At 44.2% G+C, this 25946-nt stretch overlaps 1 protein-coding gene across 3 annotated transcripts; it reads right to left on the reverse strand.

Annotated features, from left to right (window-relative positions):
- Window positions 1-584: 584 nt before the first annotated feature.
- On the reverse strand, window positions 585-21515 carry LOC129699558 (zinc finger protein 664-like). Of its 3 annotated transcripts, none has more exons than XM_055639468.1 (2): window positions 21295-21515; window positions 585-4802 (listed from the first exon to the last, which is right to left on the reverse strand). In XM_055639468.1, exons 1-2 carry the CDS (start codon window positions 21305-21307, stop codon window positions 3535-3537), a joined length of 1281 nt encoding a protein of 426 aa, XP_055495443.1. In that variant the 5' UTR covers window positions 21308-21515; the 3' UTR covers window positions 585-3534. The 3 variants fall into 3 exon arrangements, with proteins under 3 accessions (XP_055495443.1, XP_055495442.1, XP_055495441.1); XM_055639467.1 differs by having other exon boundaries at window positions 21256-21467; XM_055639466.1 differs by lacking the exon at window positions 21295-21515 and adding an exon at window positions 10946-11210.
- Between the last annotated feature and the right edge of the window lie 4431 nt (window positions 21516-25946).

The following is a 25946-nucleotide window of genomic DNA, read 5'->3' on the forward strand; positions in this document are numbered from 1 at the left end:
TGTAGCTACAACACACAGTATATTTTAATGCAAATGACAAACTTCCTGAATTTCCACCAAACAGTGTACACAACTTAGGCGTATAAGGGATCCTTCTCCACCTGCCTGGATACCTGCAGTCCCAGCAACACTGGAAATGCTTATGAATATACAGGAGAAAGCTACCCATTTAGTTTTGTTTAGAGATTTCGGCATTGAAACTGGCCCTTACACCCAGAGTCCCCTCCTATCATTGATCACCCGTTTACACTAATTCAATGCTATTCCTTTTTCTCATCCACTCTACACACTAGGGGCAATTTTTACAGAAGTCAATGAACCTACAAAGCCTGCACATCTTTTGGATGTGAGAGGAAACCGGCGCACCCGGAAAAAATCCATGCAGGTCACAGGGAGAACGTGCAAACTCCACTCAGACAACACTTGAAGTCAAGATCGAACCCTGGTCTCTGGCACTGCAAGGGAACAGCTCTACCAGTTGTGACGCTGTACCACATTAGCTAGAACACTAATATTTAGGTGTGTGCCAACTACAACCTTCACTTCTGTAGGTCAAAGCTTCAAAAATGCTGCTCAAATCCCCAGTTTCTACAGTCTTGGAGCATGAAGGTAGCAGGTACATGGGACTGCCACCACCATCATATTTCCCTTCATGTCATATCATTCCAGCTGAAAGTAAAATCTTGATCCTTCATTCTTGCCAAATCGAAATCCCGGAACTCTCTGCCTTTACAAAATTGTGGGCCATCTTTTACATGGGCTAAATCAATTAAAGACACTCACACTAATTCTCAAGGTCACCAGAGTCTGGTTAAATAGGTCATATTTTGTGTTGTGACCTTTTTCAGATTGAAGCGTCCAGACCTAAAACATCACCGATCCATGTTCTCCAGAGATGCTGCCTGACCCGCTAAATCACTCAAGCGCTTTGTGTCTTTTGTTTTGATAAACCAGCACTGTAGAATGCAGAGTAACATTCTACTACTCACCTACAGAATAGGGGAAATTTTCAGTGATTAAAAAAAATGTGGAAAAGTACCTACTGGTAGTGGTACCGCTGGTGCATTATAGCGCCAGAGACGTGGGTTCAATCCCGACGTTGGGTTCTGTCTGTATGGCGTTTGTACGTTTTCCCCGTGACCTGCATGGGTTTTCTCTGGGAATTCGGGTTTCCTCCCACCCTCCAAAGGCGTACTGCTTTGTAGGTTAATTGGCTTTGGTAAAATTGTAAATTGTCCGTTGTGTGCGTAGAATAGTGCTGGTGTGTGGGGATCGTTGGTCAGTGCGGAATTGGTGGCTCGAAGGGCCTATTCCCACGCTGTATCTCTAAACTAAAGTACAGCACGATACAAGCACAGGGAATTTGGCCCACCTGATTTACGGCAACTAATCTAACTAGTCCCATCTGCTTGCATATGGTCTCTATCCCCTACATTTTCTTGTGCCAGTCGAGACATATCTGCTTCTACTGCCTCTCTCGGCTGTGCATTATTACCACCTGCCAATCTATGTGTAAAAGACTTGCACATTAACGCGACAGGAATTGCATTAATACAGCTAAAAGTAGATTGATCAGTAAAAATAAACATTTTAAATTAATTGTCCCCTGATACCAAGGACATGGACCAGTACATCACAGGAACTGGCCTTTCAACCCACATGTCAATGTCAACTACGATGTCAGGTTAAACTAATCTCTTCTCCCTGCACAAAATTCATATCCTTCCATTCTTTGGATATCTATGTGCCTATCTAAAAGCATTTCAAATGTCTTATCGTATCAGTCTCCACTACCACCCTCGGCAGCACATTCCAGGCACCCACCACTCTTGCCCTGCACATTTCCTTTAAACTTTGCCCCACTAACCTTGAAGACAATAGGTGTAGGAGTAGGCCATTCGACCTTTCGAGCCAGCATGAGTAGAAAGCTATGCCTTTTCACCCTGGGATCTACCCTATCTATGCTTCTCATAATTGTATATACTTCTATCAGGTCTTGCCTGAAACTCCAATGTCCAAGTTGTCTAACCTCTCCTTATAACTAATACATTCTAATCGATGCAGCAATCTGGTCAACCTCTACTGCACCTTCTCCAAAGCCTCCATATCATTTCTGTAATGGGGTGGCTTCCATCTTTGAAAATTGCCCTTATTCTGAAGGTGAATTGTAGAATCTGAGATAAGTTACAGAGTTCAAGAGTCATCTAGTTTTGAAACAAGCTTTTTGACCCAACTCATCCATGCTAACTAAGATGCCCATTTGTCCCATTTGCCTGCAATTTGCTCACATCCCTCTAAACCTTTCCTGTGTACTTACCAATCCAAATTATTTTTAAATGTTCTCATTTTGGCTACAATGTCTCAACCCCTTCCACTTGCAACTTTCTGTTTGTAAAGATTTAATAGATACCTTAACCGTTGCCCTTTAGTTCTTGGTTCCCCAATCGTGCTGGGGAATAGTGTGTGCATTCACCCTATATTCACCCTATCTATGCCCCAAGTAATTTTATTCACAACTCCTCTATCTCCTAAATAAAGTTGATAAGAATGTGGGGATCAATTTAAAATGCGATTAATGTAGCATTAGTATACAGTAAATAGGTGGTCAATGGTTGGTGTGAATTCAGTAGGCCAAAGAGCTTATTTCCATGCTGTGCTCTCTATCACTGTATACAGTCAACCATTTAATAGCATGAAGTGGAAACAAGGAAGTGTAGATGCTGGTTTACACAAAGGACACAAAGTGCTGGAATAACTCAATTCAAGATGCATTCAAGAGAGTTAGATATAGCTCTTAGGGCTAACAGAATCAAGGGATATGGGGAGAACGCAGGAACAGGATACTGATTCTCGATGATCAGCCATGATCGTATTGATTGGCTGTATCGAAGGGCCGAATGGCCTACTCCTGCACCTATTTTCTATGTTTCAAACTTAATGGGCCAAGCAGCATCTCTGGAGGGCATGAATAGGTAACGTTTCGGGTCGGGACCCTTCTTCAGACTTCAGTCTCTTCAAATCAAAGTGACTGGAGTCTGAAGAAGGGTCCCGACCTGAAACAGCACCTTTCCATGTTCTCCAGAGAACCTGCCAAGTTAATCCAGTACTTTCTGTCCTTTCATATAATTGCATTGGTGGATTAAGTTTTGATCCTGGGTTACTGAATCATGAAGCTAGATACAAAATATTGTGAAAAGCATGAATGTGTACCGTTTTGGTCACAACTCAAGTTTAACACTGCCTGACCTTATGTACAGTTCAGCCGTTTCCATGCTTACTGTGATGAAATTATGAGTGCAAAATAAAAACTTAATTGCTAACCTCTCACACTCGTATAACATCTCTGAGCTGAGCTGCTTGCACCAGGAGACAGTGAAATAATTTAAACCGGTGTGCTGGGATGAATTACTTATCAGCTCGACACACTGGAGCCCTTCAGAAATGCGAAGGGCTTTGTCCTGCGTAGATGTACTTCCAGGACCTGACCCCACAGGAGGAGGTGAAGCTTTTCCAGGCGTCATGGTGCATGGTCTTCTACCTGGTGTGCATGTATTGATGCTTTAGGAGGCTGGATGACTGCGTGAACACCTTATTGCATACCTCACATTTGAATGGTTTCACGCCTGTGTGGATGCGCTGGTGCCTGGTCAGGGAGGAGGACTCAATGAAGCACTTGGCGCAGACGTCGCATTTGAACGGCTTCTCGCCTGTGTGGATGCGCTGGTGCTTCAGAAGGCTGGAGGACACGGTGAAGGTCTTGTCGCAGACCTCGCACTTGAAGGGTTTCTCCCCCGTGTGGATACGCCGGTGCTTCAGGAGGTTGGACGACTGCGTGAAAGTCTTGCCGCACATCTCACACTTGAAGGGCTTCATGCCCGTGTGGATGTGCTGGTGCGAGGCGAGGGAGGAGAAGGAGACAAAGCGCTTCTGGCACAGGTCGCACTGGAAGGGCTTCTCCCCAGTGTGTACCCGCTGGTGGTTGGCCAGGTGGGTGAACTGGATGAAGCCCTTCAGGCAGATGGTGCATTGGTATGGCTTCTCGTCGGTGTGCGTGAGATGGTGGATCAGTAGCTGCGAAGACCTGCTGTAGCCCTTGCCGCACTCGGTGCACTTGAATGGCTTCTCGCCGGTGTGGATATGCTGGTGCGTCCTAAGGGAGGTGGATTCGGTGAAGCGCTTCTGACACACGTCGCATTTGAATGGCTTCTCCCCCGTGTGGATGCGCTGGTGTTGCAGGAGGCTGGAGGAAACCGAGAAGGCCCTTCCGCACACCTCGCACTTAAAGGGCCGCTCGCCAGTGTGTATGCGGTGGTGCTTCAGGAGGCTGGACAAGTGCATGAAGATCTTATCGCACACCTTGCATTTCAATGGGTTGTCGTCCCTGTGGGTCTGCTTATGAGCAGTGAAGGAGGATAGTTCTTCGAAGGTCTTTCCACAGTGAGGACATCTAAATTGTTCCTTCCTGGCACGGTCTATGGCCAAGTTCACACCACCTACACCAATTGAAGGACTTTGCATCTCCTCTCGTGAACAACCTACAGCAGTTGCATCTTCCAAAATGCCCCTTCTGATGAAGTTCTCAGCACTGCTGAATGGGTTAAGGTCGGATGATGTAGCACTGGTGTGCTGACCATTTAAATGTATTGAATATGGTTTATCTTCCCGAGTACTTTCAGTGTAACTTTGGGCAGTCATCGATGTCATAATTCCCGAGTTACTACCATACAATTGTTTTTCAGGGAATGACTTTGTTCTGACCGTGGCATCCATTCTCACCCTCTGCTCTGTGCAATATGATCCTCCTAGAAAATAAAATCATTTTGTTTACTCCCAGTTTCCTATAAGGTGTTGATTTCTTTTTAGGATATGTTCTATAGAAACTGTCTGCAGGCCAAGCATAGACACAGAGTGCTGGAGTAACTCAGCGGGTCAAGTAACATCTCCGGAGACACAGCACTTTGTGTCCATCTTTGGTATAAACTAGTATCCGTAGTTCTTTGTTTTTATATGCAGGCCAAGCAAATGGCGTATATCCTTTCTTCTGCATCATCCTCACAGCCATAGATCCTACAGCAACCACCTCAGAATAATCAAAAGCTGAACAATTTGATTATTTTCTTACATCCCTTAAGAAATACTCCATTTAAAAAATACTAGGATTTCCAATCTGCCTTGCCGAACAAGATTTGCACCAAAGCTTTCCCACCCATTATACTCCAACCTCTTGGAAAACACAAAATGCTGGAGTAACTCAGCAGATCAGGCAGCATTTGCAGAACGAATGAATAGCCGACATCTCGGGTCTGGACCCTTCTTCAGACCTGACCTAAAATGTTGCCTATCCACTCCTTCCACAGATGCTGCCTAACCCAATCCAAAACTTTGTTTTGCTCGAGATCTCAGCATCTGCAGTTCCTGTCTCTCTGTATTCCAACCTTTTTTGTCCATTTCATTTTTAAATCAGCTCATTGGCAAGTTGCATCTCCGTCCAAGATTATTTTTTTTAAACAAGCCTTGATTTCTGAATGGACGTTGAGTAACAAAGCCAGAATAACAATAATTTTTTCTTATAGAAACAAGGAACTGCAGATGCTGGTTTGCAGAAAAGGACACAAAGTGCTGGATTAACTCAACGGGTTAGGCAGCATCTTTGGGGAACATGGATAGATGACATTTCGAGTCGGGACCCTTTCTGACGCAAAACGTCACCTATCCATGTTCTCCAGAGATGCTGCCTGACTCCTTTCTCCCTCCTTTCTCCTTCCTTCTCCCCGCCACCCCCGATCAGTCTGAAGAAGGGTTTCGGCCCGAAACGTTACCTATTTCCTTCGCTCCATAGATGCTGCTGCACCCGCTGAGTTTCTACAGCATTTTTGTGTACCACTGAATTACTTCGACACTTTGTGTCTCAATCTTTTTTGCTTATTGGAATTAAGTAACAGAGCACAATGTCATATTCATGTTACATTTGTTAAATAAACATTTAATGATGAACAAGCAGTAACAGTCATATATATTGGGTATTGATATCTTGCATATGAAGGTACAGTTCCAATCCATGACAGAATGGTCACTACACAGGCATCAAAACACTGGAATTGCAGCAAATCCATCATCACACTGTTGTTTCATACCCCTCCCCACTGAAGAAAATGATTGCATGAATATTCTGCAAATGGTCAGGATCTTACAATGTATCACGTTGCCTCCTTAAAACTTCACAATGAGACTGAATGCATCATATCACCACAACGTGATCTGATTATTGTATATTTAAGGCTCAGTGTAACTGTTGAAGACCATTAATCACATTGCCTCCATTTACGTCACACTGATGCTGAACACATCATATAACCATTGTCTGACTATCGTATATTTAGACCTCACTTTAACAATCGCTGATGCCTTCTATTACTTTTGTAAAATTTGATTATTTTTTTTAGCTTTGCACTTCTTAAGCTCCATCATTCAATGTCTCTCACCTCAGGTCTTTTTGTTTTGAAGTATCTGAGCTTTCTATACCTAACATTGGCTTCCTTCTTTGTTATCTGTTTCTTACAAAATCTTACTGTTTCTAAAATCAATAACCCCACTCTCACCATCGATGGCACCACTGTCTCCCCATCTCCCCAGGCCCGCAACCTTGGCGTGATCTTTGATTCCACCCTCTCCCTTGAGCCTCACATCCGCCATGTCATTAAAACCTCCTTCTTTCACCTCCGCAACATCGCCAAAATCAGACCCTCTCTCACACCTCCCGCTGCTGAAAGACTCATCCATGCCTTCATCTCCTCCCGACTGGACTACTGCAACTCACTTCTCCTTGGCATCAGCTCCACCTACATCAACCGACTCCAACTGGTCCAGAACGCAGCCGCCCAACTCATCACCCACACCAAATCCTGGCATCACATCACTCCAGTCCTCAAACAACTTCACTGGCTTCCCATCTCCCACCGGATCACCTACAAAATCCTGGTCCTCACCTACAAAGCCCTCCACCATCTGGCCCCCCCACATCTCACTGACCTCCTCTCCCCCTACCAACCCTCACGGTCCCTCAGATCCACATCAGCTGGTCTCCTCTCCATCCACAAATCCAACCTCCGCAGTTTTGGGGACAGCGCCTTCTCCAGGGCAGCTCCCAGGCTCTGGAACTCCCTCCCCCAACTGATCCGCAATTCTGTGTCCCTCACCATCTTCCAGTCCCGCCTCAAGACCCATCTCTTCACCTCTGCCTATCCTTAGCCCCACGTCCCCCTCCCTTTTCATCTGTGCTTGAATTACCTCATATTATGTTTTGAATTGAATTCTGTCTTTACTTTGTGTACTAGTCATGTCTCTACTATTTATTTCATTCCGCTTACATGTTTTTCCTCTATCAATCTTCATACCACTGGGCTTTAAGTGGCCCAAGCGAAAGATGAGATGCTGTTCCTCTAATTTATGTTTAGCCTCACTCTGACAATGGAGTAGACCGAGGACAGAAATGTCTGCGTAAGAATGGGAAGGAGAATTAAAGTGTCCAGCCACTGGGAGATCTGGTTGGTGCACACGGGCGGAGCGAAGGTGTTCCACGAAACAATCACCCAGCCTGCGTTTGGTCTCGCCGATGTATAAGAGTCCACATCTTGAACAATGGATACAGTAGATGAGGTTGGAGGAGATGCAAGTGAACCTCTGCCTAACCTAAAATGACTGTCAGGGTCCCTGGACAACATCGAGGGAGGAGGTATAGCGACAGGTGTTGCATCTTCTGCAGTTGCTGGGGAAGGTACCTGGGGAGGGGATGGTTTGGGTGGGAAGGGATGAGTTAACCAGGGAGTTGAGGGGGGAACAGTCTCTGCGGAAGACGGAAAGGGGTGGAGATGGGAAAATGTGGTTAGTGGTGGGATCCCGTTGGTGGTGGCAGAAGTTTTGAAGGATTATGTGTTGTATGCGACGGCTGATGGGGTGGAAGGTAAGGACTAGGGGGATTCTGTCTCTGTTACGACAAGGAGATGGGGGAGCAAGGGTGGAGCTGCGGGGTACCGAGGAGACACGAGTCAGGGCCTCATTTATGATGGGAGAGAAGAACCCCCGTTCCCTAAAGAATGAGGAAATCTTGCACAGAACACCTCATCTTGGGTGCAGATGCGGTGAAGACGGAAGAATTGGGAGTAGAGGATAGAGTCTTTGTAGGAAGCAGGGTGGTAAGAATTGTAGTCGAGATAGTTGTGGGAATCTCTCATTTCCCTTATCTCTAACCAGTCTGAAGAAGGGTCTCGACCCGAAACGTCACCCAATCCTTCTCTCCAGTGATGCTGCCTGTCCCGCTGAGTTACTCCAGCTTTTTATGTCTATCTTATTCATGATGACCAATTTGGTAAACTGGGCTGCATGCAATTGGCCCATATATTTCAATACCCTTCTATCTTAGGAATAAAGGCGTATTTTCTAAATGGGGTTTAAATCCAGAAATCGTAGGTGCAAAGGGACATATGTAAAATAATATGTGTGTTATGATTGTGTTTATAGTTTGTTTGGTTGTTTGTCTTTTGCACAAAAGTCCGCGAGCATTGCCACTTTCATTTCACTGCACATCTCGTATGTGTATGTGACAAATAAACTTGACTTGACTTGACTTGGGAGTGCTGGTGCATTCCCAAAAAGTTGAGGGCCTGTCCCACTTGGGCGACCTAATCCGCGAGTTCTGGCGAGTTTGCCCTCGATTCGTACTCGCACCACGGTCGACACGAGGTCGTAGGAGGTCTTCATAACTCTCCTTCATGCTCGAGAGTGGTCTCCGCATACTCGAGGCCTCAGCTAGGTCGCAGCATTTTTTTTCAATATGTTAAAAAGTGCCCGCGAGTATCTATATAAATAAAAGTCTCATCTTGACCACTTCCTGTCTGTTTAATGAATTTAGAAAAAACACTACCCTGTATCAGTGTGATTTTTGGCCATCTTACACAGTCCTCCTCCGCTGAGCCAGCCCTGAGGAATTTTCCCATCATTGAAAAATAAAAAGGTTAGGAGTGAAAAAACTTTGAGATCAGCTGATTGGTCCTCTCTCCTGTCAATCACTGCGATTAAGGTAACTTCCCTTCTGGGGCAGTGGGGGGGGGGCTGGACTATAAAACCCCGGATGCCTGGACGTGTCAGTCACTCTGCAAGATCGCAAGGAAGATGCCACGACTGTCATTCTACGCTGTGAATCAACTGAACTGTGAGTCTGCAATGTACTTGCAATAAATGATTTGTTAGCCCTTAATGACATTGCCATGAGTTGTTTGGCCTGCTGCCCTGCCTGTGCTTGAAAGTGCAATGCTTAATTGGAAATTATATGAAACTAAATGACAATGCCGTGAGTTGTTTGACTTGCTGCCCTGCCTGTGCTTGAAACTGCAATGCTTTATTAGGTCCGACTGTGTTTGGAAGGAATAAATGCTTTATTAGGTCCGACTGTGTTGGGAATGAATAAATGCTTTATTAGGTCCGACTGTGTATAGAAGGAATAAATACTTTATTAGGTCCAACTGCGTTTAGTCCAAAAGTCCCGCTCATTTCGTGACTTCCGCTTAGTGGACAGGTCACGCTGATTGCGTAAATTTCCGGTGAGTGCAGAGGTCGAGCTGATTGCATAATTTCCGGTAAGTGCAGAGGTCACGCAGATTGCGGAAGTGCCGCTGGCTACGGAAGCCCCACAGTGGAGAGGCCCCGCTCAGCCATGCGAGTAGATTCTAGAAGGTTTACTGTCATATATATGGTGTGTGTGTGAGCGTATGTGTGTGTCTGTGTGTGTGTATGTGTGACTGTGTGTGTGTGTATGTGTGTGTGTGTGTGTGTGTATGTGCGTGAGTCTATGTGTGTGTGCGCGAGTGAGTGTGTGTGTATGTCTGCGTGTGTGTGTGTGTGTGTGTGTGTGTGTGTGTGTGTGTGTGTGTGTGTGTGTGTGTGTGTGTGTGTGTGCGTGTGACCCAATGGGTCCCACTTAGTCTAGTTCTTCCTATAGCTGGGTTTCCAGAATCGTACACAGTACTCCAAGTGAGTTCTCACCAACAATCGATCTTGGTATTTTAGCATTAAGGCTGAGTATGTTCTAAACATTCTCACAGGGATTGTAGCTGTTAAGAATATCACTAAGCTTCTGCTGAGAGGCCACCTGATTATAAATGGATAAAAGTCGACTGGATCGTGAACAGCTTTGCGAAATATAGTTGAGACACAAAAAACTGCAGATGCTGAAATTTTCAGCAAATATAAAGTGCTGGAGGAATTCAGCTGGTCAGATAGCATCTGTGGAGGGAACAAACAGGTAACTTTTTGGGTCTGACTCGTCATCAGACTCAAGGCAAAACCAGGCAAGTGATTACCCTACTCTGTGTAACTGCATTCCCCTCCTGATTTTATACACCTCTATAAGATCAGCCTTCATCCTCTTGCGCTCCAAGAAATAAAGTCTTCGCCTGTTCAACCTCTTCCTATAGTCTTCAAGTCCTGGCAACATCCCCATAAATTTTCTCTGCATTCTTTCCAGCTTAATGACATTCTTCTTAGAGAAGGGTGATCAAACATAATATTCCAAATGCAGCCTCACCAACATCTTGTACAACGTAACATAACATCCCAGTCTCTTACTCATACCTTGACTGAAGGCCAATATGAAGACGCTTTCTTAATCACCCTATCCACCTGTAACGCCACTTTCAAAGAACCAAATATCTGTGCTCATAGATCCTTCTCCTATACATTGCTCCACAGGGACCCACCATTCAACACAAAGGTCCAGCCCTGGTTTGACTCCCTATACTGCAACATCTCATACGTCCACATTAAATTCCATTAGCCATTCCTCAGCCCACTTGGACAGCTGACCAAGATCTTACTGTAATTTCTGATAATCATTTTCACTGTCTACAATGCCACTTTAGTGTCAGCTGCAGTAATTGCAAAGGCGGCATACCTGTACTTTCTTGCCTGAAGAAGGGTCTTGACCCAAAACGTCACCCATTCCTTCTCTCCAGAGATGCTGCCTGTCCCGCTGAGTTACTCCAGCTTTTTGTGTCTACCTGTACTTTCTTGGAAGTTTAAAGAGATCACGTCACTAAATACTCTAACAAACATGTACTGTGGAATGTATCACAACAGTTTGCAACATGGCCTAGTATGGCAATTCTGATGCATAGCAAACTAATAGGGTGCAGGGTGTGGTGGACTCAGCCCAGTCCATCAAATGCATTTAAAGCATCTGTTTGAGGTGCTGCCTTAAGGTGGTGGTATCGATCATCAAGGATCCCCACTATCCGGGGGGCCATGCTCTCTTCTGGCGGCCAGCATTGAACAGGAGATACAGAAGCTTGAAGTACTACATCATCAGTTTCACAAATTGCCACATTCTCACAACCATCAGGTTCTTGAACCGATCTGCAAAACCGTAATCTTACCTTGACAATAGAACACTACCAACCATCTTTGGCACAATCACGGACTTGTTTTCTAATTGTATTTTGCACTAACGTGTTATTTTTTGCATTCTTTTTTTAATCCGTCATTCGATTTGTGCGTATTTTACGGTTTTGTGTGGCTGTCCGAATCTATGTGATTGTAATGCTGCTCCAAACAAGATTTTCATTGAACTTGTGCCTTACCATTCTTGTGCATATGATAATAAAGTATTTAATTTGTTCTCATTCATTACCCGTTTTAATTCCATTCACCTTTCTCAACCCTACCATATTTTTGATATGTCAAGCACATCCACCAAATTTATCGCCACCTCAAATATTCTGTGAATATAATCTTTCTGTTTAAAATCGACATGCTTGGTTTTTGGTTATTTTTTCTTCATTTGCTCATTTGGTAATTTAACCCCTAATTACATTTTCCAAAATTTACATTGCTAGATTTGTTATTCCAACTGTCCCATAATTATCCTGTTTCGCTATCTTTCTTCTGAAAAGTGAGTTATTAGCAATTAATTAATATTGTGCTACACATTTGCAGGTTCTTCATTATTTTTCTTTAATGTGCTTTAGAATTCATGGAAATATTTCAGGAAGTTCCATCATTTTCCAATTTATTTTCCATTTCACATCTCTCGTAGCATTAATTAATCTAGTAATCAAATCCTTCTGGAAATATGGAAATTCTATATTTGTTATTTCTACTTGTCCTCTTCACATTATTTTCTTCTCAGAAGTTCTTGTTTTTTTTTTATTGTTGGTAGATTTATAAAATAATTTTCTGTTGATCTTTTTCTGTTCCTTTATTCCTGCTTTATCGAATGTTCTCATATTTTCACATCAGCATATGCTTCCATCCCCCCCCCCCCACCATTCATATTTATCTGTGTCACTCAGAAACAGATCAAAACTCTAATCTGTAGATTTGCATTTCTTTTAGTAACATCTCATTCATGTTCCATACCAACACAGCTATTGCATTGAGCTATACAGCACAGAAACAAGCCCTTTTGCCCAACTTGCCCCACCAACCAAGATACCCCATCTACAGAATTTTAGTCCCATATCCCTCTGGGCCTTTCTTGTCCATATACCTGGCCAAATGTCTTTCAAATGTTGTTATAGCACCTGCCTCAACCACCTCAAGCTGGCAATTTGCTCCATATACCCACTCGGTGTGAAAAAGTTGCTCCGTAGTTCCAGTTAAATCCTTCCCCTCTCACCTTAACCGATTTCACAGAATTCCATGAGGTGAACCAGAGGCCAAAGTAGCTTATTCGTAATGGTGAAGCTCACCCTATGAACAAGGCAGTTCTCTTCTAGCTTGCCCTTCCAGAAGTGAGAACACACCCTTAAATCCCTTATCATTCTAGACTAAATAGGTGATGCCTTCATTCCCCAACTCCTCACAACTCTGCAGCTTTTATTGCCTTATAGTGCCTACAAAGTATTTATATCATAACTCTTTTTAAAGGTTACTAGACCAAGGGGGACCCGTTGGGTCCCTGTCACACGGGAGGCCTGGTCCCCCAATGCAACCCGTTCCCCAACTCAATATTCCACCACTCACCCATAGCAGACAACTGCGCAGAGGCTGCTCATTTCACCTTATTCACCCTCACTCATTTTTAAACTTAAAAAAAATGCAATTGCACTTGCTAGCTAGCAGAACTCAGTGTACTATGACTTAAAAAAATGCATTTGCACTTGCTAGGGCTAGCAGGACTCAGTGTACTTGGATAGCAACAATGTTGCGAGCAGGGCTACAATCCCACTGTGACGTCACACCTGTAGGCACAGGGAATAAACAGTTCTTTTTTCCCCACGTTTTTTGAGATTTTTGAACATTTTCATTAATAACTCGAGAAATAATGCATGTCTACTCCGCCATTCAATCATGGCCAATCTATCTTTGCCTCTCAACCCCATTTTCTTGCCTGCTCTCCATAACCCCTGGCATCCTTACTGATCAAGAATATAACCACACAATGTGAAAAAGCTGCTCCTCAGGATCCTATTAAATCCTTCCCCTCCCATTATCATCTCCCTTTGCTCCACAGTGTCCAACATATAACAATCATATGTTACAGATCTTTGTATGCTTTTATATTCTTAAGGGCCTGTCCCACTTTCACGACCTAATTCACGACCTTTTTTACTCGTGGACATTTTTCATCATGCTAGAAGAATGCCCCGGCCTACTTGATGCCATGAGTACCTACGACTAGCATCACGACCGCCTACGACCTCCTACGACCATGCTGCAAGTATGAGTCAAGAGAAAACTCGGCAGAGGTCGTGAATAAGGTTGTGAAAGTGGGACAGGCCCTTTACTTCTGTTATTCACTCATACTACTTTCTTGGTTCCATCTTGAATTCTCCTTCACTTTATATTTGTTATACTTCGTAACTACAATTTCTACAAAACAACCTTCATTCTAATGCCAAGTCATTTTTGTACAGCATTTTAAATCGTGAAGCTGTCTTTTACTTAGATAAAATAATTGTTAGAGATTGTTACCTATTCCTCCCCCCCCCCCTTTAAAAATATTAGATTAGATGTTACAGGATCCTATTTGTTAATCACTCCTCTGATTCACTCATTTTTCTAAATTCCAAGTTGCTTGTTCTTTTGTACAAACATTTCGTACCCCAATCGAATTTCTATTCACAGCTTCACAGTACAGTAACTACTCCCGAAGTGAGCATCCAAATTTAACACATTAATCGAATAATCTTAAACATTAATAACACTGAAGGCCACCCACCCACATGTCCAGACTATTTCCTTTCCCACACATCACAAGAAGGGTTTCGGCCCGAAACGTTGCCTATTTGCTTCGCTCCATAGATGCTGCCTCACCCACTGAGTCTCTCCAGCATTTTTGTCTATACAACTATAATACTGTTTTCTTCTGACTTTTCCTTAAATTTTATCTCTTTTTTTCCCCCAGAGGTCATCTAAACTTGCCACAGAAAATGTTTAGGAAAGAACTGCAGATGCTGGTTTAAATCGAAGGTGGACAATAACTCAGTGGGATAGGCAGCATCTCTGGAGAGAAGGAATGGGTGACGTTTTGGGTCGAGATCCTTCGTCTCTGTCTCCCCCTCCCCAGACCCGAAACATCACCCATTCCTTCTCTCCAGAGATGCTGCCTGTCCCGCTGTGTTACTCCAGCATTTTGTGTCTACAGAAAATGTTTAACTACTAAAGAGAGTCCGAAAAAGACCCAAAACGTCACCTACCCATGATCTCCAGAGATGCTGCCTAACCCGCTGAGTTACTCCAGCACTTTGTGCCTTTTTTGTAAACCAAAACAAAGTCCTTGTTTCTACATTTTAAATGCATGATAGCAGTCTTCAGACAATGGAAATATCAATTTTCTTTTGACATTCAATGTAGTTTGTTCTCTTGACAACTTCTATCAATCTGCGTCTCTCTCAACCTCAAACACTTCTTTATTTTGATTTATCTAATCTCTTTGCATCTAGCCTAATCTAAAGATTTAGTTGGATATCTGCCTTTTCTGTTCCTAGTTTCTTTCCCTCTTCCCTTTTTCTTCCTCGTGCTCCTTTGCTACTGAATTTCCTGTGGGAACCCGAAGATCACATTTTCCTCGTGATTACTTTGTACGCCTGGTTTGTTAGCTGACCCCAATTCCTGCTGAGCTTTTCTCTTTTAACACATGAAGTGATTTCTTCCTTTGTTAGCTCTTCACGTTGCTGCCTGATTCTGCCAGAATCCAAGAGCCTGCAGTTAAGGCATTAATTCATCGTTGCTCCCTATTTGCACACATTATACATTTCATTGCATTCCTATCATACAAATGTCCCCACAATTTACATTTCCTCATGTTCATTTTGAATGCACAAAATAAAGTTTACTAGTCCTCTGCAAATGTCTTGGAGTCTCTTTAATTAAACATTTTCCTGGACATCACTGCAAGAAATCTGGGGAAAAATGTGATGGAAAGAGTATTAACCATGATTGCATATTTTGTTTTCAGCATTGTTCAAATAAATATGATAAAAACTGCTGTAAAGTATTTTAAAGCACATTAATAGGAGGGTTGTGTACCATGGGGATACAACTGTTGAGTGATAACAGGCTCGGGTGGGATCAAGGCAATCATAATGCCAAGGTAAACTAATCTCCACTGCCTACACATGATCATAGGGGGATATAAAATACAAGGAAACTTGTTTTTCCCTCCATTCCCCGCATATGCATGTGTCTAATTTAAAGCCTCAATAACTACTGTCGTATCTGCTCCCCTCCCCACATCTCCTTTAAACTTTACCTCTCTCATCTTATGTCCTTTTAAATATAGAAATATTTAACAGCACTGTTTCCAACAAACCATGCTGAAGAGAGTTCCAAAGAATCTCATCCTTTTAAGCGGGTGACTCCTTACAATGACCCATTGTTGGAACCCCTGTGATTCACTGACAAAAGGAAATACATCTTCTCCCTTTCAAAACTTTGCAGGATCCTTTATATCACAATTAAGTTCCTCATTTGCACTTCTGAACTCCAGCTGTCCAGATGGCAACCTATCAATTACAGGAATACACTCACACACCCTTCATCTTTTTAATGACCCGCTTTCCGAGCCACTCCCTCATCTTTACCATGGAAGTTCAGTCACTCTACACATCCAACCCCCAGCAGGAAGGTCTTGAAACCCTCCGTTTCCTCCTCGATCGCAGATTTGACCACGACCAGCCAATTTCATTCTACTAACACTCTCCTCCTCCTAGCAGAGCTGGTCCTCACCCTTAACAACGTCTCCTTCGTCTCCTCCCATTTCCTCCTAATCCAAGGCGTAGCCATTAGCACTTGTATGGGCCCCAGCTATGCCTGCCTCTTTGTAGGGTACGTTGAACAATCCGTGTTCCAGGCGTACACTGGCCCTATCCCCGAACTCTATCCCTGTTACATTGATGACTGCATCGGTGCTACCTCCTGCACCCATGCAGAACTCATGGACTTCATTAACTTCACCACCTATTTCCATCCTGCACCCAAATTCACTTGGACCATCTCTGGCATCTCCCTCCCCTTTCTTGATCTCACTGTCTACATCACAGGAGATAGACTATGGACGGACGTTTATTAGAAATCCACTGGTCCACAACTATCGACTACACTTCTTCCCACCCTGCTTCCTGCAAAGACTCTATCCCATACTCCCAATTCCTCCGTCTACGCCGCATCTGCGCCTAAGATGAGGTGTTCCATATCAGGACATCCGAGATGTCCTCATTCTTTGGGGAATGGAGGTTCCCCTCTTGCATCATGGATGAGGCCGTCACGTGTGTCTCCATGGTACCCCTTGTACCTCCCTTGCTCACCCTCTCCTTCGTCACAAGGAGAGTCCCCCTCGTCCTTACCTTTCACCCATCAGCCATCGCATCCAACATATAATCCTCCGACATTTTTACCACCTACAACGGAATCCCACCAGTCACATCTTTCCATCTCAACCGCTTTCCGCCTTCCGCGGACACCGTTCCCTCCGCAACTCCCTGGTTAAATCATCCCTTCCCACCCAAACCACCCCCTCCCCAGGTACCTTCTCCTGCAGCCACAAGAGATGCTACACCTGTCACTATATACCTCCTCCCTCGAGCCGACAGTCCTTTCAGGTTAAGCAGAGGTTCACTTGCACCTTCTCCAACCGTTGTATCCGTTGTTCTAGATGTGGACTCTTATACATCGGCGAGAACAAATGTAGACTTGGCGATCGTTTTGCGGAACACTGCAGAACATCTGCCTGGATGTACCTGATCTCCCGGTTGCTAAACACTTTAATTTCCCTACCCATTCCCACACTGACCTTTCTGTCCTCAGCCTCCTCCATTGTCAGAGTGAGGCCAAACGCAAATTGAAGGAACAGCATCTCATATTTTGCTTGGGCAGCTTACAACCCAGCGGTATGAATATTGATTTCTCCAACTTCAAGTAACCCCTGCATTCCCTCTCTCCATCCCTCCCCAACCCAAATCACACCAACTTTTTGTTCTCACCTCACTACAGCTACAATGACCTGCTTCTGTTATCATTGTTACATTTTTGCATATCTTTCATTATTGTTCTATATGTACTTCTAGATCATTGTCTACATCTCTCGTTTCCCTTTCCCGTGAAGAAGGGTTTAAACCCGAAACGTCACCCATTCCTTCTCTCCAGAGATGCTGCCTGTCCCGCTGAGTTACTCCAGCATTTTGTGTCTATCTTCGGTTTAAATCAGCATCTGCAGTTCCTTCCTACACAGGAATTGAGTGATACACAGTTCTCCAATAGCCTAACCTCGCACGTTTGTATTCAATTCTCCTAGCCATAAACAACATCTGCAGCTTTCATGATTACTTACTGTACCCACTTCCAAATCTGTCGTTAGTTTCTCGCTAGGATACCCAGCTCCCTCTCACCATTTAGATGATATGCACATTTTTTTAAGTTGCCTGCTGAAGAATTTCTCATCTCTCCATGTTATATTCCATTTGTTAAATATATCAGAAAACAAAAAAGAGCTCGGAGCCTGTGGTGAACTCCTTGTCAAATTCTGTCACGTATAATTCTGATATTAAGGAAGAGTAATAATACGTATTCTATGTATGAAAAAAGACCCTTCAGCCCAACTTGTCCATGCCGAACAAGATGACCCATCTATGCAAGCCCCACCTGCCCAGGTTTGACCCATATCCCTTGGCATAAACGTGTCAATTCTTGTGTACTGTCTCAGTTTAATCTACTACTAGACTAAGTGGGGCCCATTGGGTCCCTGTTACACGTTCCCCAACGCAATATTCCACCACTCACCCGTTCCCCCAATGCAACCTGTCCCCCAATGCAATATTGCACCACTCACGCATAGCCCCCAACTGCGCAGGCACGGCTCATTTCCCCTCATCCCCCAGAACTCCCACCCTCTCCTCTTCACCCTCAAGTTTCGATGAGTTGGAGAAGGTGGCCACCACGAGTTTCGTGGAGAAGGCCGTGAGGGTGTGTTACCGCAACGGCGGTGGCGGAGGAGACAGACCCGGGGGAACGGGTAGACGGGACCGCCATTGCCGCAGAGGGTGGGCGAGGGAAGAGGGCTGAGTGATGAGGGAGAGAGAGACGGGACCAGGGCCTCCACTGAGCCACCCCGGGGTCGCTGCCAGTGGTGGGGGAGACGATAGACAAGTTACTGTGAGGAGGAGAGAGAGGAATTTGTGAGTGAGGTGGGACAGGAAGGGGTGTCACCACCCCGGCCGTGGCATTGACTGACAGGAGAGACCAATATGCGTGGCGCTGACTGAAGAAATCTGTGCACGCACCTACACCTGGAAAGAATCAGACTTGTCTTATTGGACAAACAAGAACTTTTTGTTAGAATATGGTCTCCATTCATTGACTATTTGAAGGGGTACATCGGTTCAGCATGGAAACCTAACTGAAGCTTGAACTCAGGATTAGATGAAAAGTTAGACTTTATAATCCACAAACCTATCTCCAATGATGTATTATTAGTAAATCATTCCATTCTTTTTTTATCTTGACATTTGTGGGTTTTTTTCTCTTTCTTTCTTACTCCCTATCTATAAAACAAAAACTAGAAGCAGAATCAATCCACAATTGATAATATTAATAATGTACGACTGATATACATGAAATGTTTTTACCATAATGCGTTTGCTTCTAATAAAAATATTATTTAAAACAAAAAAGAAATCTGCACAAGCGTGTTTTTTAAGATTTTTAAAGCTCCGTAACTTTTACAATATACCACCGATCGGAACAAAACTTGTTGCACTCACAGCACAGGAGAATGGTGAGTGACCTGGCGAAAAATCGTAGTGCTATCGCGTACCGTTGCTGCGCAAATAGAAAAAGAACGTGCGAACCGGGATAGCACAAGATCAGAGTTTTAGTAATGTTTAATACACTGTTATACTTAAGTATATTTGTGTCTACATACAGTAAGATCTTTACTCAACTGTACACAAATGGAATTTCACTGTACCTAGATGACAATAAAGTACCATACAATTAACCATTGAACCTCTAAATCTTCCTATCCATTGACTGTCCAACTGCATTTTAAAAGTTGTTATAGTACTTGCCTCAACTACCTCCTCTGGCAGCTTGTTCCAAATACCACCACTCTCTGTGTGAAAAGTTGCTGCTAACACGCTGCAGTAGTGCAACTGGATCACAACAAAGCTAACATTCAAATGCTTTTTAACTTATGTAATCAACATTTATAAAACTGTAATTGTTCATGTTATCACTTGAACCAAATTTGGGAAAGGCTCACAACAAATTATCTGTTGAATTCAGGAAAATGAAAAACACATGTCAGCATTTTCTTCCAATAAGGACAACTGCATTTAAACTACATGTTCAAAACCACTGCCTCAACCAGTTAAGAATCTTCATGAATTACATCATGGGGACCACTGGTTGACACCACAAGCAGCTTTTAAATAAGTGCTGGCCCACCACTGAATTTCCGGCTACTGGTGATCCAGCATCTCCTTTAATCTGGACAAAATTACAACAGCACACTTGAAATCCCCCCTCCCCAGAAGCCTGTGAAAATGTGGGGCCTAGGCTGGGTAAGGCGGCTGAACTCGACCTCATTGGGACTTCCATACCAATTGGCAGGTTGAATTTGCCTCCTGCGGCTGGGGCTCTGGAACTCCAGCCCGGCTGGAACAGGCAGATCCATTCCCATAGCTGAATTCTGGGGTCGACCTTGTGGGCTGGTATCTCGTCCCCCCCCCACACTGTGACCTCTTTGATCCGGTAAAACAGATAGTACGACAAGGCTTATTATCAGTGGTGGACCTGTAGAAACACAAACAACTGCCAATGCTTGAATAGAACACAGAGTGCTGGAGTAATCCATCTGGTCAGACAGCATCGCTGAGGGACATGGATAGGTATTGCCTACCATATCCTCCGGAGATGTTACCTGACCCACTGAGTTACTGCAGCACTCTGTTCTTTTTGAATTAAGAACCCTCTTTCCAATACCTGTATTTTTTTCTAAAACAATGTGCATTTTGATTATTTTTTTTGTGCAAATTTTGGGAACATGCAGCAATGCAGATTGCTTCTGAAAGAGGGTAAAGATATATCTCGTAGCTCTGGGGGAAAAGAAGTGCAAAAAAGCAGAATCAAAACAGCAACAGAAAGGGTGACACAAGGAACTGCAGGTGCTGGAATCTATCATGGAGTACAAATTGCTGGAGTAACTCAGCAGGCCAGGCAGCAGCTCTGGAGGACATGGATATGTGACGTTTCGGGAGGGAGGGGGGCCCTTCTTTATACTGATTGTAGTAGGGGGCGGGGGGAAGAAAGCTGGAAAAGAGGGGTGAGCGGGACAAAGCCTGGCAAGCGATAGGGCGCATCAAAGTCACAGACTGCCGTTTCCTGCAGGTTTTGGCGTTATATCAGATTTTCTGGGTCGGAGATACCCTTCAAAGCATCGGCTGCACAGGACCAGATTCTCTCATTAACCCTCCTCCAGTCCTGGCTTGACAGGCAGATGAGGGGAGCGCGGTGTGGGGGCAGTGGGGTAGGGAGAGTGGAGGTTGGGGAGGAGTGGAGAAGGGGAGGGGGGAATAACATTTATTTCGAGAGGACTAGAATATAAAAGCAGGGGTGTAATGCTGTGGCTTTATAAAGGGTGGGTGGTGGAGTAGTGCAGGGGGTGAGTAGTGCAGGAGAGGGGTGGCTGGCTGGACAGTGGCGCTGTCATGGAGAAGCGAGTGTTGCCTGCCTGCTGCCCTCACCCCCGGCCTCAATGTCACCCACCACAGCCCGGCCGAGCATCAAACCACGTCCGTTACTTGCCGTCAACCCTCATCCCGTTCTCTCCGCGGCACCAGCAAGCACCGACGTCCACAGACGTGCGACTGGGCCCGCTGTTCCAGACAGCGCAACCGCCATTGTTGACAACCTCAGAGCCGCCGACCCCCGGCGCTCGTCCCCCAGCTGCTGAACCCCGCGCATGCGCACTGCGCCGGCCCAACCAAAGATATATTCGCGCTCCTCCAGTATCTTTGGGCCCAACCACCGCGTCCCCGCCTCACGTCGTCACCTTTGCCGCACACAGACGCTCACTGACAGCAACAGACTGACCGGTTTCTGCCGCGCAGTGCATTCCGGATAATATCTCCGCCATTTTCAACTGTCATGCAAGGCAAAGTTGACAAGCAAAATGTCAATACTGGCCCGGATCGCAGTCATGCTGCTCAAGACTGAGTTTATAAACTTCCATAGAACGAATGATGGCGATGGCGAGTCGTGATATTAAAATCATATTAATTTTGCAACAAGGCTCATAAACGGTCAAACGTAGCAAAATTTGTGTTTTTTTAATATCAGGACTTCCTTGCTCTTTTTTCATATTTCTGAAACTTCAATATATGTGGTAGAAACTACATCAAGTGTATATTTAATTTGTTGCAGGTACACTATATGTAGTTTCCACCAAATACATTCAAGTTTCAGAAATACAGAGAACAAAAGCAAGGAGTGATATTAAAGTATACTAATTTTTCAAAATTTGTCTGTGTTGCTCGAATACCAGCTCTCTTGTCTAATTCAATTTTCAGCATTAGTTGTAGCACTGTAGGGTCATGGCTTTTTAAGTACACCCCAAAGTACTGAGCAAATATGGTGATGATGTCTGCCTCTTGTGCCTTTTCAGCTGAGTTTCAGATCCCTACCACGTATTGGGTGAAACGTTTTCTTTATCTCCCCTCTAATCATACTGCCAATTATTTTAACTCTGTGCCATAGACTACCAGAAGATCTGTTGAAGCAGTACTGGATAGCCAGCTGAGGATTCTCCCAAGGTTTGTCTTGGAGAGGTTTGCAGATCCTGGGCTAGACAACTGGTGTTTAACAGCAACTGTCCCTCCCTGAGCATTCACAAATATATCCAAAAAGATGAAGACAAAAGAGACTGAAGATGCTGGGACCTAGAAAAAAGAAATATAACGTCTGATGCAAGCTCTCAACTCAAAATGTTGACTCACACCTTTTGCTTCTGCAGATACCAATTGACCCACTAAGTTCTGTTTTTTGTTCCACAATGGGGATAAAGGGGTCGATTATTTTGCAAGGCATTGAGCATGAATAAATTATATCATCCCCTGAACTGATCCCACTCCCCCAGATATCTAGACCATAGGATCTTAGATCTAAACCTCTTACTCCTACACCATCTCTCTGCCATAAATTCATGTGCACTATCTCCTTATTTCTATACTTTTGGTCCTGAAAGTAACCTGGAAATTATTACTTTTGAGGTCATAATATTTAATCTCCTTCATTCCTTCAAACCTTCATGCTCAACTGAAAAGATGGGTCCCAACCCAAATTGTCACCTATCCATGTAGTCTAGAAATGCTGCCTGAGTTTAGAGTTTAGTTTATTGTCATGTGTACTGAGGAACTGTGAAACGCTTTGTTGCATGATAACCAGTCAGTGGAAAGATAATACATGATTACGATCAAGCCATCCCCACTGCACAGATATATGATAAAGGGTATAACATGAATAACGTTAAGCAAGATTAAGTCTAGTAAATTCCGATCAGATAATCCGAAGGTTTCAAATGAGGTAGATTGTAGCTCACGACTGCTCTCTAGTTGCCGGAAGAATGGTTGAGTTGCTTGATAACAGCTGGGAAGCAACTGTCCCTGAATCTGGAGGTGTATATTTTCATACATCTATACCTTTTGCCTGATTGGAGATTGGAGAAAAAGGAGTGGCTGCAGTACGACTTGTCCTTGATTATACTGGTGGCCTGATCCACTGAGTTATTCCAGCACTTTGCTTCTTTCCATGCTCACTTCAAGCCTTTTTCTACATATCACTGGACATTGATCTATCACTGTTTACTTTCTTCTGCAGAATGTTCCTTAAGTCTAGCACCAGTGAGGCAATATATCAGTCTGAAGAAGGGTCTCGACCCGAAACGTCACCCATGCCTTCTCTCCAGAGATGCTGCCTGCACCGCTGAGTTACTCCAGCATTTTGTGTCTACCAGGCAATATATCATCCCGGAAATAAAATCAACTGCAGGTGCTGAAAATTTGAAATTAATACAGAAAAAGATGGGTCAGGAGGCATTGGTGAAATTATACCAGCATGGACTTTCTTAGTCTGCAGACCTAAGACTTTTGCCTCCATCACAGTGAGGAGATGCTGGGTGGACTCACTGTGGTGGATGTTAATATGTGTTTATTGTTGTTTTATTGTATTGTATTATATGTATGACTGCTGCAATTTCGTTCAGACTTCGGTCTGAATGACAATAAAAGGTTATCTATCTATCTAAGAGTCCTGGTCCAAAATTTTGCCTATCTATTTCCTTCCACAGGGTGGCACAGTGGTGCAGCTAGTGGAGTTTGCACGTTCTCCCTGTAACCATGTGGATTTTACCAAGTGCTTCAGTTTCCTCCCACATCTCAAAGACATGCAAGTTTGTAGGTTAATTGGCCTCTGTAAATTGCCCCGAGTATGTGTTGGAGTGGATGAGAAAGTGGGATAGCTAGTGTGATCGATGGTCAGTGTGGACTTGGTGAAGGGCTTGTTTCCATTCTGTATCTTTAAAGTCCAAACTTAAATGATGCTGCTCTGACCCATTGAGTTCTTCCTGCAGTTTGTTTTTCATTTTGACCTAAAATGTTAAACACTGTTTCTTTTAACATATGTGCCGCCTGACCTGCTCTGGATCGTCTGCATTTTCTGTTTTTCTTACCATCTTGGAATCATACCTACAGCTGCAAAGACAACTGCCTGCTCTCACTATTTCAGTATCCCCTTGGGTCGGCACAGGGGCGCAGCGGTAGAGCTGCTGCCTTACAGCACCAAAGACTCAGGTTCAATCCTGACTATGGGTGCAGTTCGTAAGGAGATTGTACATTCTCCCTGTGACAGCATGGGTTTTTTCCAGGTGCTACGGTTTCCTCCCTCATTCCAAAGATGTGGAGGTTTGTAGGTTAATTGCCTTCTATAAATTGTGCCTAGAGTCTATATTACTAAAAGTCTGATCTTGACTGCTTTTGGCCCACTGTGCTGCGATTTCCGAGAGAACGCCGCCGCCTACGGCCGTCATTTTTGGCCACCTCGCTCAGAGCCCCCTCTGCCTTCCTGGACCAGAGGATTTTCCCATCGATGACAAATCAGAGAGATATTAATGTTTTTTTAAAATTCACCATTCTCTCTGCTGCCCCTGCTGGAGGGAGGGGGAGGGACTATAAAACCAGGAAGTGGTGTGCCTCACTCAGTCTCTGCAAGATGGATGAAGCCAAAGGGTCACGTCTCTCTGAGCTCTGAATAACACTGAACACATGTCTACTCAACTGTGAGTCCCCTTAATGTGGTTTGAAAATGAAAATATGGTTTGTTTGAAGTAAAAAGGCACTGCCTGCAAATGGTTGTTTGGGTGCTTTGGCTTGAAGTTGAAAGGCACTACCTGCAAATGGTGGCTTGGGTGCTTTGGCTTGAAGTTGATAGGCATTACTTACTGCAAATGGTGGCTTGGGTGCTTTGGCTTGAAGTTGATAGGCACTACTTAATGCAAATGGTGGCTTGGGTGCTCTGAATAACACTAAACACATGTTTACTCAACTGTGAGTCCCCTTAATGTGGTTTGAAAATGAAAATATGGTTTGTTTGAAGTAAAAAGGCACTGCCTGCAAATGGTTGTTTGGGTGCTTTGGCTTGAAGTTGAAAGGCACTACCTGCAAAAGGTGGCTTGGGTGCTTTGGCTTGAAGTTGAAAGGCATTACTTACTGCAAATGGTGGCTTGGGTGCTTTGGCTTGAAGTTGATAGGCACTACTTAATGCAAATGGTGGCTTGGGTGCTTTAGCTTGAAGTTGAAAGGCACTACTTACTGCAAATGGTGGCTTGGGTGCTTTGGCTTGAATTTGAAAGGCACTACTTACTGCAAATGGTGGCTTGGGTGCTTTGGCTTGAAGTTGAAAGGCACTACTTACTGCAAATGGTGGCTTGGGTGCTTTGGCTTGAAGTTGAAAGGCACTACTTACTGCAAATGGTGGCTTGGGTGCTTTGGCTTGAAAGGCACTACTTACTGAAAATGGTGGCTTGGGTGCTTTGGTTTGAAGTTAAAAGGCACTACTTACTGCAAATGGTGGTTTGGGTGCGTTGGCTTGAAGTTAAAAGGCACTACTGCAAATGCACTTATTTCCTGTTTGCACTGTATATAGATTTTAGATAAAACGCTACTACTTACGGTTGTGATTTTTGGCCATCTTACTCAGTCTTGGCCTTGCACCCTGCTCAAAGTGGTAAGAAACTGCACTTGAATTTGGTGGCCTTGCACTCTGCTTGAAATGGTAGGAAAATGGATTTGAATTTGATGACCTTGCACCCTGCTTGAAATGGAATTTCAAGGAATAGCCATGAGTCAACTGCCAGCCCACCAACCGTGAGTGAGCTGCCAGCAGATCAGGCTTGAGGGACTGAG

This window comes from Leucoraja erinacea, chromosome 8 (assembly GCF_028641065.1).
Source record: "Leucoraja erinacea ecotype New England chromosome 8, Leri_hhj_1, whole genome shotgun sequence".
Lineage (NCBI taxonomy): Eukaryota > Metazoa > Chordata > Chondrichthyes > Rajiformes > Rajidae > Leucoraja > Leucoraja erinaceus.